The sequence below is a fragment of the Setaria italica genome, chromosome II (genome assembly GCF_000263155.2).
Source record: "Setaria italica strain Yugu1 chromosome II, Setaria_italica_v2.0, whole genome shotgun sequence".
NCBI classification, from domain to species: domain Eukaryota; kingdom Viridiplantae; phylum Streptophyta; class Magnoliopsida; order Poales; family Poaceae; genus Setaria; species Setaria italica.
In genome coordinates, this window is record NC_028451.1 from 26,613,726 (window position 1) to 26,633,245 (window position 19,520).

General features: G+C 41.0%; 3 protein-coding genes across 5 annotated transcripts; 2 read left to right on the forward strand and 1 right to left on the reverse strand.

The window, feature by feature from the left end:
- Positions 1-491: 491 nt before the first annotated feature.
- Positions 492-5,682, forward strand: LOC101785034 (UDP-glucose 4-epimerase 4). The gene is made up of 9 exons (XM_004956525.3): positions 492-897; positions 2,102-2,151; positions 2,284-2,419; positions 3,046-3,147; positions 3,226-3,453; positions 4,121-4,205; positions 4,533-4,615; positions 4,983-5,074; positions 5,157-5,682. The coding sequence occupies exons 1-9, from the start codon at positions 682-684 to the stop codon at positions 5,266-5,268; spliced, it is 1,104 nt and encodes a 367-aa protein (XP_004956582.1). The 5' UTR covers positions 492-681; the 3' UTR covers positions 5,269-5,682.
- Positions 5,683-6,069: 387 nt separating this feature from the next.
- On the reverse strand, positions 6,070-10,784 carry LOC101784109. 3 transcript variants are annotated; one of them, XM_022824118.1, is made up of 7 exons: positions 10,201-10,784; positions 7,514-9,096; positions 7,134-7,388; positions 6,864-7,037; positions 6,676-6,782; positions 6,282-6,532; positions 6,070-6,200 (listed from the first exon to the last, which is right to left on the reverse strand). In XM_022824118.1, the coding sequence occupies exons 2-6, from the start codon at positions 7,565-7,567 to the stop codon at positions 6,310-6,312; spliced, it is 813 nt and encodes a 270-aa protein (XP_022679853.1). In that variant the 5' UTR covers positions 7,568-9,096; positions 10,201-10,784; the 3' UTR covers positions 6,070-6,200; positions 6,282-6,309. The 3 variants fall into 3 exon arrangements, with proteins under 3 accessions (XP_022679853.1, XP_022679851.1, XP_022679852.1); XM_022824116.1 differs by having other exon boundaries at positions 6,074-6,532; XM_022824117.1 differs by lacking the exon at positions 10,201-10,784 and having other exon boundaries at positions 6,074-6,532; positions 7,514-9,668.
- A 2,740-nt stretch (positions 10,785-13,524) lies between these two features.
- Positions 13,525-18,113, forward strand: LOC101783703 (nudix hydrolase 20, chloroplastic). The gene is made up of 9 exons (XM_004956521.2): positions 13,525-13,815; positions 13,918-13,982; positions 14,990-15,170; positions 15,731-15,811; positions 16,019-16,144; positions 17,038-17,117; positions 17,220-17,335; positions 17,454-17,574; positions 17,674-18,113. Exons 1-9 carry the CDS (start codon positions 13,585-13,587, stop codon positions 17,741-17,743), a joined length of 1,071 nt encoding a protein of 356 aa, XP_004956578.1. The 5' UTR covers positions 13,525-13,584; the 3' UTR covers positions 17,744-18,113.
- The last annotated feature ends 1,407 nt before the right edge of the window (positions 18,114-19,520 follow it).

Sequence of the window (19,520 nt, forward strand, 5' to 3'; positions counted from 1 at the left end):
AATTAATCTATTAGTAAATGGTTACTGTAGCACCACATTGTCAAATTATGAACTAATTAGGCTTAATAGATTTGTCTCGTGAATTATAGTTTTATAATTAACTAATATTTAATACTTTTAATTAGTATCAAACGTCCGATCCGACGTAACAAGAGCTCAAGTTTAGTCCAGTGAGGCAGGCTCTAATTAGTATCGGTGTGAGAAAAAAAAACCTTAAGCAAATGACGTTAATTAATGCGGCGACGGGCGAATCGAATCCTCTGACGACGAATCGCCTCGGCCGGGAGCAGAGCACGCGAGGCAAATCAACCCCACCGACACCCCGAGCAGCCCCCGCGGGCGGACACGTGGCGGGTGGCCCCGCTGGTGGAGGACCCGCGCGGGCCCCGCCGCGACTGGCCCTCCTGTCCTCGGGAGGCATGCGGCAACCCCGGGCGCATTCAAATTTCTTCCTCCTCCTCGATTCTCTCTCTCCTCCCCCACTCCTAGCCTCCCCGCTCGTCCACGCTTCCTCCCGTTCGGACACTTGGTCGTCGTCTCGTCCCCGACCCAGCAGATCCGAAAGCGCCGGGGCGAGAGAGAGAGAGAGAGAGAGAGAGAGAGGGAGAGGGAGAGGGAAAGGGAGCGAGGGGGGAGGGGGGAGACGGAGAGGCGGGAGGGCGGCTGCGGGGGGTGGAGGAGATGGCTGCGGCGAAGGAGGCGGCCGGGCCGAGCAGCGGCAGGGCGGTGCTGGTCACGGGCGGGGCGGGATACATCGGCAGCCACGCCGTGCTGCAGCTCCTCACCGCGGGCTTCCGCGTCGTCGTCGTCGACAGCCTCGCCAACTCCTCCGAGATCGCGCTACGCCGCGTGCGCGCGCTCGCGGGGGACCACGCCAGAAACCTCGTCTTCCACAAGGTAATTAATACGACCGTATTCTCTCTCTGTCTCCTCTCAGTGTGGCCGCGCGCTGCTTTCGATCTCCCGTGTCGGTCTCGCGCGCCGGTTTTGGTGCTTCCGCTCGATATGCGGGGCGGAGGTAGATCAGCGTGCTGCGTACTACGTGCCTTGAGTGTGCTGGTGAATTTGGCGCGTTGGATCAAGGGAAATTATTGTGCGGAATTGGCGGGCTTTGTTCATGGGAAAATTCCGATTCAGTTGGGTTTGCCCACTCTGGGGCGTCGCTTTCGGGGTGATTTGATTGGGATTCGTTTAAGTCTCTGCACGTCTCTTCGTCCGCTGTTGTGGGACCTGTAGCCAAAATTATTATCTTTTGTTTTGCTAGCGGTGTATTGGTGAAGGAATTTCTGTTTTACCTGATATATACGCAGGGATGTTGCTACGTTCCCGGAACGAGGAACGTGGCCACGTTCCACGTTCCCGGCTGCTAAGGATTAACGCAGGTTGATCTTGGGCTGTAGTAAAGTATGAATTAGGGAGTGTTTGGTTCCTTAGAACCTCCTAAAATTCCTGTCACATCGAATGTTTAGATACTAATTAGGAGTATTAAACATAGTCTAATTATAAAACAATTGCACAGATGGAGACTAATTTGCGAGACGAATCTATTAAGCCTAATTAGTCTATGATTTGACAATATAGTGCTATAGTAAATATGTGCTAATGATGGATTAATTAGGCTTAATAGATTCGTCTCGTGAATTAGCCTCCATCTGTGTAATTAGTTTTATAATTAGATCATGTTTAATCCTCCTAATTAACGTCCGAATATTTGATGTGATATGAATTTTAGTCCGGACTAATGAACCAAACACCCCCTTAGTCTGGTGTGGAGAATGTACTACGCCTGACTTCCCATGATTGGCTAATTGGATATTGGGCTGCAGATCGCCAGATCCTCTTATTCTGTGGTGAACTCTTGGATTCTGTTACTTTTGTTTGGTCGCCTGATATTTTACTTGGACGCGGTAGATGGATGATGGTAAGCAGTGAAAGCTTTGGTAATTTTAGCGTGATTGTGATCACTCAAATTCACACTCTGGGTTAATTGTGAAGTTAAGTTTGAGCTGCAGTTGTTTAGGATCGGACTTGATCTTAGTCATAAAATTTTTAATGGCCTTTTGGGACATACAAGCAATATTATACTTTTCTGCTTCTGCAGGTTGATATCCGTGAAAAAGATGGACTGGAAAAAGTTTTTGCTTCAGCAAGGTAAAGTTCACTGCAAAATAGTAGTCAATGTATTTCTGTTCATTGATATTACTTGTTCGATGTTTAGCTTGTCTTCTATGTGTAAATGCATCTGCGCTGAGAGCTTATTAATATTATGCTATTGTTTTCCAGATTTGATGCTGTTATTCATTTTGCTGGACTGAAAGCTGTTGGAGAAAGTGTGCAAAAGCCATTGCTCTATTATGATCATAATGTTGTTGGTACAATAAATCTTCTGGAAATTATGGCAGCTCATGGATGTAAGAAGGTATTTACCATACCTATATCTGGGATACCTTGTGCTCCATGTGGATATTTTGTGATCTAGTTAACTTTCTGATACATATGTATAACCACTGTTAATGGACATTTACTCTGTTCTAAATTCTTAGTTAGTGCTTTCCACGGTAGTATATTCCTAACATATCGATATTGCCAATTATTTGAATGCTCATACAATATATGATATCTCTTTTTTTTTAACAAAAAGTACATAATATTCTTTGTTTTGAAAAGACTAATGGCAAATATGTTTTTTAATGCAGTGACAGACTTGTTCATATACACTTTTACTTATGCGTGACAATTTATTAAAAAGGAATGTTGCTGTATGTAATTGATGTGCCAGACTGCTTCTGAATGAATACATTGTTAACAAACACCATCCTATGCGGGTTTAGATCAAGTTTTATGAATTGTAACAATGCATCCATGCACCTACTAGACAATGGTCACCACATTCTTAATTTTCGTTGTACATCTAGGTGATACTCTTTGCTTAATAATTCTGTTAACCGTAACATTTTGTTTGAGTTTAAGCCGGTTGTTCATTTGTTGTCCAGATTGGGCTTATACTGACAATGTTATTTTACCTTTTGTGTCCTAATGTTGCAGTTAGTGTTCTCATCATCAGCTGCAGTTTATGGATCACCTAAGAATTCACCGTGCACAGAAGATTTTCCTCTCATTCCACATAACCCTTATGGCAGAACCAAGGTATGCTTCTTCATTTCCCATGCATAAATCTTTGCATCAAACCTTTTAACTGATTGCAGTTGTATATATCTGTTGCAGCTTATGGCTGAGGAGATATGCCGTGATATCTACCATTCAGATCCTGAATGGAGTATCATTTTGCTTAGGTACTTCAATCCAGTTGGGGCCCACCCCAGTGGATATGTTGGTGAAGACCCATGTGGAACTCCTAACAACCTTATGCCCTTCGTTCAGCAAATTGCTGTTGGAAGGAGGCCATCGCTAACAATATTTGGAAATAACTACGCAACAAAGGATGGGACAGGGGTACTTTTTTTCATCATCCTACTCAGTTGTTAATTACACCAGCATTGCATTTTTTTACCCATTTGGTCCATTCATGTCATGTTCCAATGTCACAAGATTGTAGTTACTGATATTAGGTCTGTTATAGCATAATCTCTTTCTGTAGAGGGCATTTACAAAAAATATATGCAGAGTGCTTATGGCTATTCAGTTTAAAAGCTAGAGTAGCAAATGAAATATGCAGTCCACTAGTATTTATCAGAATATAAGTTCTTGGAAGCAAATAACTGAAGTGAAAGGTAGGATACTAGTAATAACATTAGGAGCACCCAGCGCCTTTTGCAGGTTACAGTAAAAGAATTTGCCCCCGTCTTTGCTGAACAATACTATTAGGCCCCTAATGCCTGGTTTACAGAAAAAGGATCAAATGAAGAGGGAACACTAACTAACCCATAGTTTACTTTAAAGATAGGCACTCATGCTGACATGGTTATCTCATTCGTTGCAGCCAATTAGCTTCACCTTTCCAATCTAATGCGTGTAGCATTTACTTTTCAAAGTGCAGTTGAAAGTGGACAATATCATGGCCAAATGGCCACGAAGCTAGTTTAGGCATACTGTTGTGAGAACTGCAGTAATATGTCATTGAACATTCCCATGTACTGACAGAACTTCTGCATGATTGCAGGTTCGTGATTATATACATGTGGTTGACCTTGCTGAAGGACATCTTTTCGCATTACGAAAACTTTTTGAAAGCTCATCTAACATAGGTTTGCTCAAATGGTTGCCCTCTCATATCCTTTAGCCAAAATGCTTATAGAACTTCCCAGATGTACACTAAAGATGTAAATAATGGCCTCCTTTTGTTTCCCATTCACACTATCTATTTTCGGGTCAAAAACTAAACAGTAACGTATCACTAAAAAGTTTTCTTATGCTTCTAAATGTATAGAAAACTATATCCGTTTCATATGATGCTTTAACTTTTATGTCAAACCCTAGTTACTTCTATATATGAGTTAATTGGATACTCACAAAACAAAACCTTCAGTAAGTTTTGTCGTTGATCTGGTTCCAAAATGAAACTCTTCTTGCAGGATGTGAAGCATACAACCTTGGAACTGGAAAGGGAACTTCAGTATTGGAGATAGTCAATGCATTTGAGAAGGCTTCTGGAAAGGTAATACCTGATTAGATATACCTTGAGTATTGGACAAATCTCTGGCTCCTGTTTCTTGCCATGATATCTTTTTACTGGTTATCGGAACTACTTTTCCCAAACCTCCACTCTCCTGAATTTTAGTATCATAAAAGCAAATCCTTGAATTTATCCAGCGGATCATGTAGAATTTAGAGGCTGATAATGATAATTAAGACTATGTGACAGTTCACAACGAGAACATAGAAATTTGTGCAGGTTGATTCTTGGAATAGGCAGTTGCTATTTAATCCAAAGAGTTAACCCTGCTGCCAAGTTTCAACAGTAGCAATAGTTGCATTTTTTGGTGTGAGTGACTTATATCTTATCTGTACTTGTTTCCTTTTAGAAAATCCCTTTGGTCATGGGTCAACGCCGCCCTGGTGATGCTGAGATTCTCTTTTCATCGCCTGCAAAAGCAGAGAGAGAGCTCCACTGGAAGTAAGATAAAAAATACCGTTTACAAGTTTTCATGAATGGAAACCATTTGTTTGGTCATTTAATATGAACGTTCCTTCTTCAGAGCGAAATACGGCATCACAGAAATGTGCAGAGACCTGTGGAACTGGGCTAGCAAGCACCCCTATGGATATGCAGCATCCGAGTCTCCCAAGCTCAATGGCAGTTCACGCTGAGCAACACCGTTTGTTCCATGTGGACTATTACTTGTACATGCGACGTAGTGCCAACCAGGATAAATGTAGATCTATTCGGTCAGTCATACAGAGAAAAGTTTTATAGGCTTAGGAAACAATGTTATCTTGTTCCTCCCTAGCATAAATGCTCCTATAAATGGATCCTCCATATGCGTATAGTTTGTCAAACTTTTTCTAGGAGCATTGATATAGTCAGTCAGCTAATTCAATTCTTCTACTGCTAATTGAGTTGTGTTGCCTTAAACAGAGCATGATATAGATTTCAGCATCACAAAACAATTTGCAGCTTATACGATTTTTTTGTTGTATCTGTAATGTCTTCTTTGCGACGATTGTATCTGTAATATTAGTGAGTTGAACCACAGTAATACATCGATTTAACTCTTATCAGTATTATAGTTTCATCACATTCCAATGGGCCGTTGGAGTAAAAAAAGTTGCCTATGTCAAAACCCTAGCCTGTGTAATTTCTGCACCGAAAATGCAGTTGAGCAATACTTGAGATTGCCATTGTTTCCCTTATTGTTTCACTTTATATCCTCATTAAAGCTAGCTATTCACATTATTTAAGCATGGTTGCTGGTTTTTTTTGTTGCTTAATACTCCATGCAACCAGGCTTCTCGTAGATTGCAATTTATGACCGATAATAGATTGCTTAGGGTCTTCTTGTAGTCATGGTGATTAGAATTGCATGCACTTCGTTCCAAAGAAAAAAAAAAAGAATTGCATGCACTTCCTTACTGAAGATTTAATACAAAACTGAAATTTCCTAGTCCACCTAAGAAAATATATAGTGCATCTCCAAAGTTTCATCATCTTATCTACGTGCTCAGAAGCATTACCATCTACTCTGCTATCGTTCACACTCAAGGATATGTTCATTGAATCATACACCCAAGCTAGTCAATTCCTGCAAATTATGCATGATATCAAGAGTCAAGTGGTGTTCAAAAGCAAAAAATAATGATGTTATAATCAATGTTCTGACTACCTATCTATAAAGAGTTGATAAGAACATTCTACATTCTCCCTCCAATGTTGGGGAGCGCATTGACACATAGCAATGGCTGAAGAGCAGACATGTTGGTTTGCTGCATGTGAGCATGGAGACGGCCTTGGTACATGTGTTGGTCATCAGAAGCTCTAGCAAATTCTACACTACGTTGTAGTCTTGGATCAATATACAATAGTTTTGCAAGGCCCTTTTCAAGCATCCCCTTCTCTATCTCAACGAAGACAAATCTGAAATATGATCCAGAGAAAACAATATAATCATTAAAGACAAGTGGGTCTGTAACAGCTACTGCACCATAAATCCATGTTGTGTGCTTGTTAGAAGAAAGGATAAATGGGTTAATGTAGAAGAACAATGGTTGAGTGGTTACTTTGATTCAGGAAAACAGTCATCTTCTTTTGAGTTGTCCACTTTCCAGCGAGTAAACTTTCCAGGAAGTGGCTTATCAGTGGAGAAATATTGGAGTGAAGATCTTGCCTGCATGATTGACTCATTCAGTTCTTATATTGACACTAAAGAGGATCAATATTAATTTTCTCAGGGAATAAAAATCCACACCTCTATTCTCAAGGTATCAAATCTTATATCGTCAAAACAGACAAGGAGAGATGTGATGTCGGAAAAGGGGATATCAACCCTTCTAATCAGCTTTTCATAGCACAACTTGCACACGACTAGCTGTGTTACGTAGCAGAAAGAAGCGAGTATGTTGCAATCACCCTTACGAATGAACTACATGCATAGGTTCAGAGGCATGAAAGAGCATATTATTACACTGATCTTGAAAAGAATTAAGCTCATAACAGGAAAAATTCTGAACACATATACCTTCTTGTTGCCGATTGTAAGTGTCAGCAGAGGCAGCTCTGTCGAAACTCTCTTGCAATTCTTAGTACTTGTAAGCTGATTCTGTGCAGCTGTGAGCTCCTCATATTTGATCCTATCATTATATTCGCTTTGAAAAAAAGCATTCCTGTCCCGAGCCAGCATGAGCCTAATGCACGTCAGAAAGGAGCCGCTTATTTCGAGATTAAGACATTGAGTTGGCTGGCGATCTGTCTTATCATCTTCATTGTCCTCTCCCTACATATCAAAATTACAAATCTTAATCGAGGAGGAGAAACCAGACTAGTCCCACAAAATTCGTTCAAAAAAAATAAAACGGGAACAGGCACAATAAATTTAAGGAAGCCATAAGGGCAAAGAACCTGATCTACTTGCATGTAATAGGCACCACTGCCCAGCTGCTCAGAGATTCTCATTGTGAGCCTAGCAGAATCCAAATCTTCTCAAGTCAGATATCTCTGAAACAAACTGGATGGTAACCAAATAAGCATATGTAAAACTGAAAGAAGTTATACAGAGCATGATCATAGCTTGTTACACCCGGTTTTAAAAGCAAAACCAGATGATAAATTACATGTGCGTCAGGATCAAGTTTCACACATGCAACGACTTCAGTAAATACTATAAACAGTGCCAAAGCGTAAATAGAGTATTAAAAGCAAAACCAGATGATAAATTACATGTGCGCTGGGATCAAGTTTCACACATACAACGACTTCAGTAAATACCATAAACAATACCAAAGCGTAAATAGAGTATTAAATTTATTACATAACTGAAAGTCTTTAAATTGAATAGCAAAATGAGTCTTTATTCTAGCAGCAGAACTCTAACGATAACGACGACTCCACAGGCAGTTGACTGGCGGCACACGTATGCTTAGAATTCTTCAAAATCTTCAGGAATCTTCTCAAAGTAGTCTTGGTCTAAGCAACTGTTTTAGCAAGGGTGAGTACACTTATGGTTGGTACTCAACAAGCGTGGGGAATGTGTAATGTAAAGCTATGTAAGGATAGGCTATGGTTTAACAGCATGTCAACATTTTAATTGGTTGGTCAAGTTTTATTAGCAATTACTAAGTAAAATTTTATACCACCCACATTAAGCATGAACATAAATAAATAAAATAGCAATAAATAACATAAATAACGGCAATTTAATTCAACTTCTGATAGATTATCATGTGAGGTTCCAGGCCGCTCTTAACCGTGAGCACGGCTGATCAATCAGTTTTAGACACTCTGCAGAGGTTGTACCACTTTCACCACAAGTCATGTCTCCCATGTCGCCCGGGTTTGTAAGGCCCTTAAACACTTACAAGGTGAGTAGCTAGGGTGCACTACGAGGCCTTTACAAAGATCCCCTAGCAAGGATAGCTCGATAAGGTTTCATGATCAGAGAAATGCATAAACCTCCCTTAAGACTGCAAAGCTACCATAAAGCAGATCAACTTGAGGGTCGGGTTATACACTGTCACTGTCTCCCCTTCTTGCCCTTTTGGTAAAGCTACAACATACTAGCATTTCTAATTAATTAGCCAAGCCAGAGCCATATAGTCTTATGGTTGCACTGTTTTTCTGGGTGGTTCTCCATGTTCCAATTAAGCATGGTGATCTTGTATTAATGAAAGGTATAGCATAAATAAAACAAGTTTAATCATTGAGTTCATTAATACCACCATATGTAATTAGAGAAACTAAGCAACAACTACCCAACATAAGTGAACCCAGGTTGATCAAGGCACAAGGATAAAACTAGGCACAACTTAGATAGGACCCATCATATTTATAAGCATAAAGTGCATAACATGTGTATATTGAACATAAAAGTAACTGTTGCATATGTTCAAATTGTGATCAAGGACACCACTTGCCTTCCTAAACTAGTTCTTGCTGCTCAAAGTTTTCAAAGGCTTAGTCTTCGAATTCCTTGAACTGCGATCCTTCTATGCGCATCAATCAAGTACATACAAGCAAACAAAACGCTAAAATAAGAAAACAATACACCAAACAGTAGAAATAGAGCAAAACAAGATCATAAAACCATTCTATGCATTAACACGAACTCATAGACGCAAGAATCGCTTAAAACGGAGCTAAAACGCTAAAGATACGAGCTAAACAAGGTATAGGGGTTTATCTGTGAGAAAACTTAACTTCAAGGGGCTAAATTATAAGAAACCGAGGGGAAAAAAACCTACTTATGCGTATAAGCTGAAGGTCTAACGAGTAAAAGAGCTAAACAGGACGGCGGGCGCAAAAACTATAAAGAACGGAGGCTAAATAGAAAGAAAAGGACTAAAATCTAATTATTTTTTATCTGATCTAGCTTCGGGTGCAAAAACTCAGAAATGTGGGGGCTTTATTGCATAAACGGCACGCAGCGGGCGACCGGTTCTGGTAGGCGACCGGTTTGACCCGGCGTCGGATCTAGAGGGTGTTTAGCTGAAGTTTAGTCGTATCACTTGGCATGTTTAGATATTAATTTGAAATATTAAATATATGTTTAGATATTAATTAGGAGTATTAAATATAATTTAATTTTAGACTAAGTATACAAATGTAGTCTAATTCCTAAGACGAATCAATTAAAATTAATTAGTCCATGATTTAATAATATAATACTAAAATAACCATCTGTTAATACTAGATTAATTAAATTTAATAGATTTATCTCACGAAATAGTTTAGAGATTCTGCAATTAATTAATTAACTATCCGAACATCCGGCTAAAATAGCCTCGGATATCCAGACACCACCTCAATCTGATCCATCCATCGGACGGCGGCGGCTAGCTGTGGGACGGCGGCGGTTTCGCTGGAGTTTGCTCGAAATCGAGCTTCCGGCCACCAAAGACGACGGGAACTGGCTTGGGAGCGAGCTGGGGGCACGGAGAACGCATCTAGGATGTTCTTGCGGCGGATTGCGCGGCGGCGAGGGCGCCATGCCCGGCGAGGCGGCTCGGCGGCGGCAGTTCCCACTCCGGCGAGCTGACGCAAGCGGAGGGCGGCACGAGAGCGCACGGGACCTGGATGGATGGCTTCCTTACCTCCTCACCTTACTCCGGAGCGGCTTCTCGTCGACAGGGAGGCGGGGAGGCGGGAGATCGACGGCGGCGGGCTCAAGCTAGGTTTCGAGCTCGGGCGGGCGGCGCTAGGGCTTAAGATTTGGCGAAAAGAGGTCAGAGGAGGCGGTGGCTCAGGCTTTAAAGGGGGCGACGAACCTCGGTTGGCGCGACGCGAAACGGAGGCGGATCGAGGGTGCGGCTGGGGAATCCGGCTCGGGTTTGAGTTTGGGAGGTGAGGGATGACACGCGGGGCCCCCGCGTCAGTGGCAAGAGGTGGAGGCGGGAGTTGGGCCAAGGTGGGCCGGCGAGCTGGGCCATCGAGCGAGGCCGGCGCGGTGGAAGCGGGGAGCTGGACTGGCCTGGCGGGCCGCTGCGGTGAGCCGGGCCGGTGGCCGGCGGGCTGCTGATGCAAGCTATTACCGGGCTGGAAGAAGAAAGAAGAGAGTATGCCACTGGAATTTATATCATTTCCGTACGTGCCATCAAAATTCCTGCGTTCCTTTGTGTGCCATTGGATAAAATTTCATGCCCCAGTCCGTCAATTTAGCTGTTAGTATGCTGTGAAGTTGGAGTTGAATAGACCTTTTTGCCCTCGCAGTGAGATGAAGCAAAAAATCACTGGTTCCCTTCATTGCCATTGCATTCTTATAATGGTTGACATATCAAGCATTGATCTGGACAGATCATCAAAACATATAGAGGTCAAACATATATACATGAGAAAAAAAATTTGAAGTATAACTGCTCGGTACAAACAATCTGGTCACGAATGATTTGCATACGAAGCACGCGTGCTCTTAGCCTCTCCTATCACCGTGCGCTCGCGTTCGCGGCTCAACAACCCAAAAGCAATGCACCAGCTCGAGGGGATTGGAAATTTGGCACACAAGGGAACTTAACGAATTTCAGTGGCACACAAGGGATTGGATCAATTTTCAATGGCATAGAAAGAATTAGCTCGAGAAAGAAAGGGAAGATTGGTCAAGGGAGAGGAAGGCCGAAGCTAGAAGAAACCATGCTGGAAGAAGAAAGAGAAAGCGAAAAAGCTTTGCTAATTTAAAACAGATTCGAATAAACTGAATTGAAATTTGAAATCTGAACTCAACAACCCAAAAGCAATGCACCAGCATGAATGCAACAATGAAATCCTATGATTCATTAATTAAATTTTAGAAAAATATTTAAATGCCTAGGAATTTAAATGCAATCTTAAAAAGACCTTAAATCCATAAACAAGCTCAAATAAATTCTAGAAATTCTAATAAATTTTATTCAGTTGCAAAATTGGAAAATTAGAGTGTTACATAGCTTTTCCTGATGATAATTATGATCCTTTGACAAAAACCTGTCATTATGTTAACATGTAAAGTCATGCTTTAGAAACATTTTGGTCTTCATGCTTGTGTTCCTCCATTTTTTTCAAAATTAAAATCATGGGGCAGGGTCGTGCAAGAAGTGGAAATAAACTGCTATGACTAAGAAACCATGACATCGGGCGGGCAAGTCGTCGATATGAAAGGCTTGAGAACACTGATCATCCTCATGTTGTGGGAGATATGGAAGGAGTGCAATGCACGGATTTTCCAACACCAGGAATAATCACTTAACCGATTAGTGGACAAGATAAAAGAGGAGGCAAATACATGGATCGCGGCAGGGGCTAAACACCTAGGGCGGTTAATAGAGGTCGTGAGGTGTGCTTAATTGTACATTGTATCGCCCTGTCCCCTTTCCCTTGGGTCCTAGCCGGGGATGTGAGCATACATAACTTCATTTGTTTTGCCCCGTCGGGCTTTCCCCTTTATTAATATAGCAGTAGCTCTCCTGCTGGCTCTTTTCAAAAATAAGAAACCATGACATGGAAAAGCAAGCAGGATGGCAATACTAATATTCATCCACACCAACACAAAACAACAACGATCTCGAACTAGTTACTCATTACTCACACCACAGGAAATAGAAGATATCGCAGAACAAATCTAGCTCGCAGAGAACAATCCAACAAGAAAGGTAGAGATATGCCTTACCCAGAACCTAAGAAATCGAACTGAGCCATGCACATGGAAGGAGAACGAAAGCAACGAGGCGGAGAAGAATGTGGTGCGCGGTGAGGTTGTTGGCTTTGGTGGTGGAAGGCGGCATGGGTGGCTCAGCTCGCGCGTGCCTGTTCGGTGTGGCGGTTGTCGAGGGAAGGGGAAGACGAAGGAAAAAAGTCTCGGCACACATGCTGCAGACAGACTCGGGCTGGGCCGCCAGTCTGGATTGTAACGGCGTGAGAAACCAGGTGCCCGCGAAGCAGTCGAGTCGGAGGCTCGGAGCTGCGGCGTCCTCTCGTTGATCGAGTTGGCCGTTAGAGAGTCGACTTGCTCGTTTCTAGACCGTTGGCCGTTAGAGGCTCGACTTCCTCGTTTGTAGACCTGGGATTGGACTAGGATCATGCCCATGAGTTATTCTTTCCATAAATATTAATTTTCATTGTATAAATTTTTTGTAACAACATGTATAATAGAAGCATTCACTTTATTTTAGATAGAAGTACAAATAACTGTCAAAAAATAGAATGACTACCTAGCTATTTGAACACTTGGTAACAGATTCTTTCTTTTGCTGGTTTCATGTAATCTTTCTGTCACACAACTATCATCTTACTTCCACCACCCAGATGCTTGCAGAGCAAGCTCCATGCTGGCGTGCTGCTAGCAGCTAGCGGCAACCTCCTTTGCTGCCACTTCCCGTCATCAACGCCTCCATCAACACGACCACCATCCCTCACACTGTCAACTGACCATCCATCCAACCAGTCAATAACGTAACAGTTCAAGGAAAAGAAAATGATATCAATATAAAATCACAGGTTAGGATAAGAGGTCTCATCATATTACTACATACCTTCAGTAAAACCTATCAATGAACAAGTACAATATGCTATCGATATTGGTAATTGGATGGCACAAAACAGATTATATACTTATTTTAGTTTTCATACAAGACCTAGAACATACAATAATACTCTATCCATTCTTAAATTGTGACCCTATTGACTTTTTCTCCAACTTTAATCAACAATATCTATTTAATGAATTAGTTAATAAATAAAGTAAAATGAGTTCCATTATATCTATTGTTAAAAGTATTTTAGATTAAATTTGTAGATTTATCTATTTGTAAAAATATTTGTAGAAAATACGAATAATCAAATGAATAAAGAAAAGGTTAATGGTGTTATATATTAAGAACGGAGGTAGCTCGTGATAATCGATAAGATAAGTAGAACCCCTTTGCAAATTTATTTTTCTAAAGAAAAAAAAGACCTTTGGCATTTCCCGATTTCTCCGGGTAGAACTGCTATCACCGACGATATTCATTATGGCAACCATCGCCGCCGCCGCCGCTCGCTGCAACTCCCCAGCCCGCCGCCAGCTCCTCACTCGCCGCTGCCTCCCGTTCTCCGTTTCCTTCTCCTCCGCCACGCCGCCCGCCGCCGCGGCGGGCTTCGGCTGGGCCGATGCTCTCCGCGTCGCCGGCGACGGCGGGCGCGGCGACGAGTCCGACCTATCCGGGTACTTCCGGAAGGTCGACACCTGCAACCGGGGAATGGTGAGTTCCTCTCGTGCTCTCACGCGTGTTCGCGCAACTGTATGCGTATGCTGTGCGAAGGCCTCATATGTGGCTGTGCGGATTTGCGTGGCGATTTTACAGGACAAAAGGGGGGAGTTCGTGAAGTTCTTGGTGGAGGATCAAGTCGTGGGATACATCCACAAGGGGTGAGTGTAATTTCTACTTTGAAACTTTGTATGCCCATATCATCTCAGAAGAAATATTTCTGCCCATGTTTTCTTTTTGAGTCTGGGTATGTGATTTAGGTGAGCAACTTAAATATTTATTTACTTAATGATCGCGTATCAGTGTATAATATTTAACATATAAGAGGCATTGAGATTATGTATGGTACTCAAGAACTCCAATGTTTAGTATGTGATCAACCAAGGAAATTTAGGTGAAAGGGAGGAAGATAAAAGAAAGAAAGGCAAATGACATAATCTACTTTTTTTTTGAGCTGAGTTGACAACATGGCTAAAATCCAGCCCAGTGTGTTGCAACATCCTTCTTCAGAATGGAGCCGGTCGGTTGTGGTTTGCTTTACCCCTATATTCTTCAGGACATCATGGCTGCACTCCTTCATATCTAGAGCACAAGGTGCAGGCATGGTGGCGAGGACAAGTTGGGCCACGGGAAGATGTGAATAGTGCTGGTGGAGGGTGAGGGTTGATGACACAGTAGAGATCTTGTGGGTGGCAGGGGCATTGGAGCTTTGGATTTGTGTGCTTGAGCTTAGGTTGATAGAGGAAGAAAGATCAGGTTGAGAGACATGGCATTGGCAAAATTTGTCCGAGTTAATGTCAGTGTGGTTAAACTTGAAGGAAATAGTACAAAAAGGCTGAACTTTTGCTGTATTAAAGTGCACCAGTTTCTTTTTATGATAACTAAAGTCATCTTTAACTGGCATGTAAGCGATTTTTCCTAAAAATAAACAATCTCCAAACATAATCATTGTGATCTAGGCATAAGTTGCACACAAGTCAAGCAAATGGTACATTGTTATACCGATGTAGGGGGCTAAGTTTTGCTTATCGGGACTTGGAATTCAGATAGACAAGTCACAGGGGCGTTTACGAGCATACTGAACTTCTGGTCAAAATTACATCGTTCATGTGCACTTAAAGGCCAGATTCTTCCTACGAGGTGTCTAAAATAGCGATGCTAATTTCAGATTTGTCGAGCACCTCCGAGACTTCCATGATGTGTTTACCATTGTCTCGGGCAACAATGGCAGCAACACTCTGGAAAATGTGTCTCTCCGGTCATCGCTTAGGACGCCAGAGGAAAGAACAAATGCTATTGGAGATGTCATAAAAAACCTTGGAGAATTGATTCCAGGTATTCGGAATGAGGTACTTAAGTATTCAACTGTTTTGTGAAATAATTCAGTTGAATTTGTTGATTTTTCAACTTGTCTGAAATTTGGAAATAGTTATTTTTCCATTCGTACTTGTCAATTTAACTACAGTAGCAAATCATTTGCATAGCTGAATAAATTAATACTGAAAATACTAATAGCCATATAAACTAATGGTTTGTGAACACATTGTTATGTGTTAGTCAGCCTTGTAAAGATAAATGTATTTTGAACTTATTCTTGCTTCTTCTGCTGGGGTTAAAAGACTTGTTTGCTGGTGATAGTAGTTGTTTGGGATGATCTATGTCTATGCCTCATTCATTCTTCATCACCAATGCACCACAAGCTGGCATTTTTGTCAAAGCAACAACTAAATTTCTTCAAAACAAGTTGTGGGTATTTTTTTTGTCATATCGCTGGCTCTGTATCTATTTTTACTGATGCTTTTACCTTCAGAGAATGTTTTACTTGTAGTCACTTTATACATGAAAATTCAACTCTAGTTTCATATATGTTTTTAGTTTATTGTTCTGATAATGTTTTGCAATCTAACAGCTCTACCCAGTAACATCATCTTATGGCATGCCTGTGTACTTCTCTCTGGAACGTGCTGCTGCTCCCTACTTTGGTATAAAGGTATGTTGTTCTTGTATTGCATTCTTTATGAATATGTGTTTGCCAAATATTGTACACCTCTAATGGTGCTATCCGAGTGCTAATCTTGTCCCCATGTGCCCCAAATTTACTCTCTTTGTTTATGTCTATATATGGTAGCTATTCTCCTCCCTCAATTTGTAACAGTTAGATCCTTGTCATTTGTCAATGATGTTATATTCATGACAGGCTTACGGAGTTCATATGAATGGATATGTTGAGAAAGATGGTCAGAAATTTCTTTGGATTGGTAAGAGAAGTGATGTGAAGCAAACATATCCGGGAATGCTTGATCATCTTGTTGCTGGTGGCCTGGTGTGCATTCCCATTCTTCTCTTGAATTTTTTTGTTTACCTTATTAACAAAAAATATTTGCTGCTACAGACGGGTCAATAAATTATGAATTATTTCCAGCCTTGTCTATGTGCACCATATGACCATTGATGCCATTTTCATTCTAAAACTGTTCAACTGGATTCTGTATAATTCTGATGATGGCATTTCGAAGCTCCTATTAGAGAATGTTCAACCATAAATTAATAAACGCACATCATTCATGTATTCCTTTCCATTCCCTAGAGATCTGAATTTGCTCCAGTCAAGCGACATAGGGAGTTTTCTCTGCGTTGTTAATCTGTATACGGACGTATGTACACCTGGTGTTTTGTAAAACAAATATGTAGTGAACTCTTATTAGTAATTTTCAGCTCTTTTGGACATTCTGAAATAATAGTTAATTTTCATGTATACTTTTCTAGCCTGTAATCATTTCCTGGTCATGCTAGGCGTAAATGAATTTTTGACCAAAGTACCTGCTTGGTCTAACATATGGACTTTAGAGGAAAGAAGACAAGTGGTCTTACTGGGATTTATTTTTCATACATGCTATTAAAATTTTCACATTATGTCAATCTAAAATGAACATAATGGACAAAAGGGGCAGAGTTTTAGACAGCTTTCCTGTACATATTTAGATGGGAACAATCAGGATGTGATTATTTAAAGTTAGGCTGCATGGCGAGGTGAAATATGGATTGTTTGTTGATTTTTGCTGATAAGATTTAACATATTCTGAATGAAAAGCTGTAAGCTGATCTTAAATAACTTAACTAGCATCTTATTGCTCCTTTTTCTTTCCATGTTCCTCTCATGTAGAAGTAGAACTGAGTATCTGTTAGCTTATGTTAGCTCCACTTGGAAATTTTTAGCCATATGGAATCTCATGCAAAGAGAACATCATCAAGGAATGTGAAGAGGAAGCTGGAATTCCAAGATCCGTATCAACCAAGTAACATGGCTAACTTTTATCTTAGAAATTGCTGCTTCCATTTGTGAGTCTTGTTCTATATCTATTTGAAATATTTAAATAATAAGTATCATACTTTACTAGTGCTACTTCTGTTGGAGCGATTTCTTACATGGATATTGAAGGCTTTAGATACAAAAGGGATGTCCTCTTCTGCTATGACCTCAAACTTCTTGCAGATTTTGTTCCTAATAATGAAGGTAGATGCTGAATCTGAAACTTGACATCATTAATTTTCTTTTTTTTTTCAAACACAGCATGCTAATTTTCTGTATTCACATTGATATAAATTGCTACCTGCTGCACACATTTTTTCAGATGGAGAGGTTGATAGCTTCAGGCTAATCCCTGTGCCACATGCTGCAAACATTATCCGGAGGACAGAATTTTTCAAGCCAAATTGCAACCTTGTGATCATCGACTTCCTCTTCCGTCATGGGTACTATATACATATTACATTCTTGATTTCTTAGCACTGAAATTTCAAGGGAAATAATTTCTTTGATGCTGAGTTGCTGATATTGTAACCTTGTCTTAGGTACATAAACCCAGATTCTCGCGGCTACCTAAATCTGTTGCAAAGCTTGAGGAGCGGTGATTGTTCTTAGCTGCCGTTTGCTGTTAAATTTTTTTTGTTGACAATTCACTTTTATGAAATAGAAAAATCATGGAGTAGGCTGGAAAGATAGCTGATCATTGATCAAAAATATTTATGGGACTTAATTGTCAAATCTCACTATGAACAGAGCATTATCTTCAGAGTTCTGTTGATTAGAATTAGCAACGGATTAGTTTGATTTAAGGGGACAAAATAAGGAAGAAATGATACTGAATATGGAACTCTTGTTATTCAGTTGTCTCGTCTGTTTTTATTTTTTGGTTTGCTGTAGTTCCAGTACCTGTATATAGATGGTGCTGATGTATCATTGTGAAACTTGTTAAAGATGTAGGTCTTTAGATGCTTGTGAGTTGTGACCAGTCCACTGTCCAGTGTCTACAGTTACACAAAATTTATGAAAAATGCTAACTAAACACATATTTTGTTTGTCCTTTTGATAGAACTTGAATTTGGTCTATAAGCAGCCTGCTGTTCTTATGGAGTAGATGGATATTCTGCTCTAGTAATCATATGGATATTCATAATTTTGGCGTTGCTTGATAGTTTGATGGATGAATCACTAGATAGATGCATGAAACTGAGCTTACCTCATCAGGAGTGGGTCGATTTCATACAACTGGTGAATACTGGTTGGTGGTTGCACCCATCTACATTTTTTGTGAGATGGCCCTGCAATTTTAACAAGAATCTAGTATACAGCTTGCTCTCAAGGGCTCCTCTTCATCGTTTGTGAGCAAAAACCAGGATGTACATTTGTGTCTCTTGATGCCGACAAAATAGAGATGCAAAAAAGCAAGATGGACATAACAAACACTGTTCTTTATGTGCGCATCGAACAGCGGTATCAGCCACACGAGTAATTTTGTGCAATGCAACAAAAGCGAGGAACACGTTCACATCGGTTCTAGGGGTGGACTGTGGAGGCGTGCGGCAACATGGATCAACAGAAAGTTGTTTTGAAAAACAAACAGGTTCTCAGGGCTGGAAGATTCTTGGCTCTCTAGGTTTGTCAGCAAAACTCATGATGTACATACATTCCAGGCCAGCGCAATCGGTCCAGGGAGCAGCACAGGGAACCAATATAAATTGTACCATTTCATACATGTTCGCGGTTTTGTTTACAGAAATAATGGTTGTTTCGTCAACAGAATTAAGAAGCGTAAAAGAGAGAGGCTCCCAGATGTATCGTTCACACATTTTTCAATTTTCATGCCTTGGCACCCAAACTTCATGCCAACTTTCCAACGAGCAAAAGAAGAGAGGCTAACCAAAAGTGGATGCGGACAGCTGGAATAATCATAGCATCCGTCGTCTAGTATTCTTTAAAACGGAATTTAAGAAAGGGTTGCAGGTGAGACTTGACATCTTGGTTCTCCCAATACAATCTATTCCATTCTGTAACAGTACCGAACTCTAGTGTACGCAATTTGGGCGGCAAGTTTTGCATCGTGAAAGGAAGCCTCTTCAATTGGACAATCCACAAACTCCAGGGTCTCCAGGGATGGGAATGTTACCTGAGAGACACAAGCTGGCCAACCCAGTGTTATTCCCTGAATACAGAAGCTTGAGACAAGGGAATGTGTCCACTGAAGCCTTTGGCCTCTCATGCTTCTTGCTTCATATTATGACAGAAAGACACATCAACATATTCAAGGCAAGGACAGTACGTGGCCCAAGAAATGTGCTGTATCTCGGGGCAATTGACTATGTGCAATTGAGTGAGCCTTGGAAATATAGCCAGAGCAGATATTTCTTTCCAAGGTATC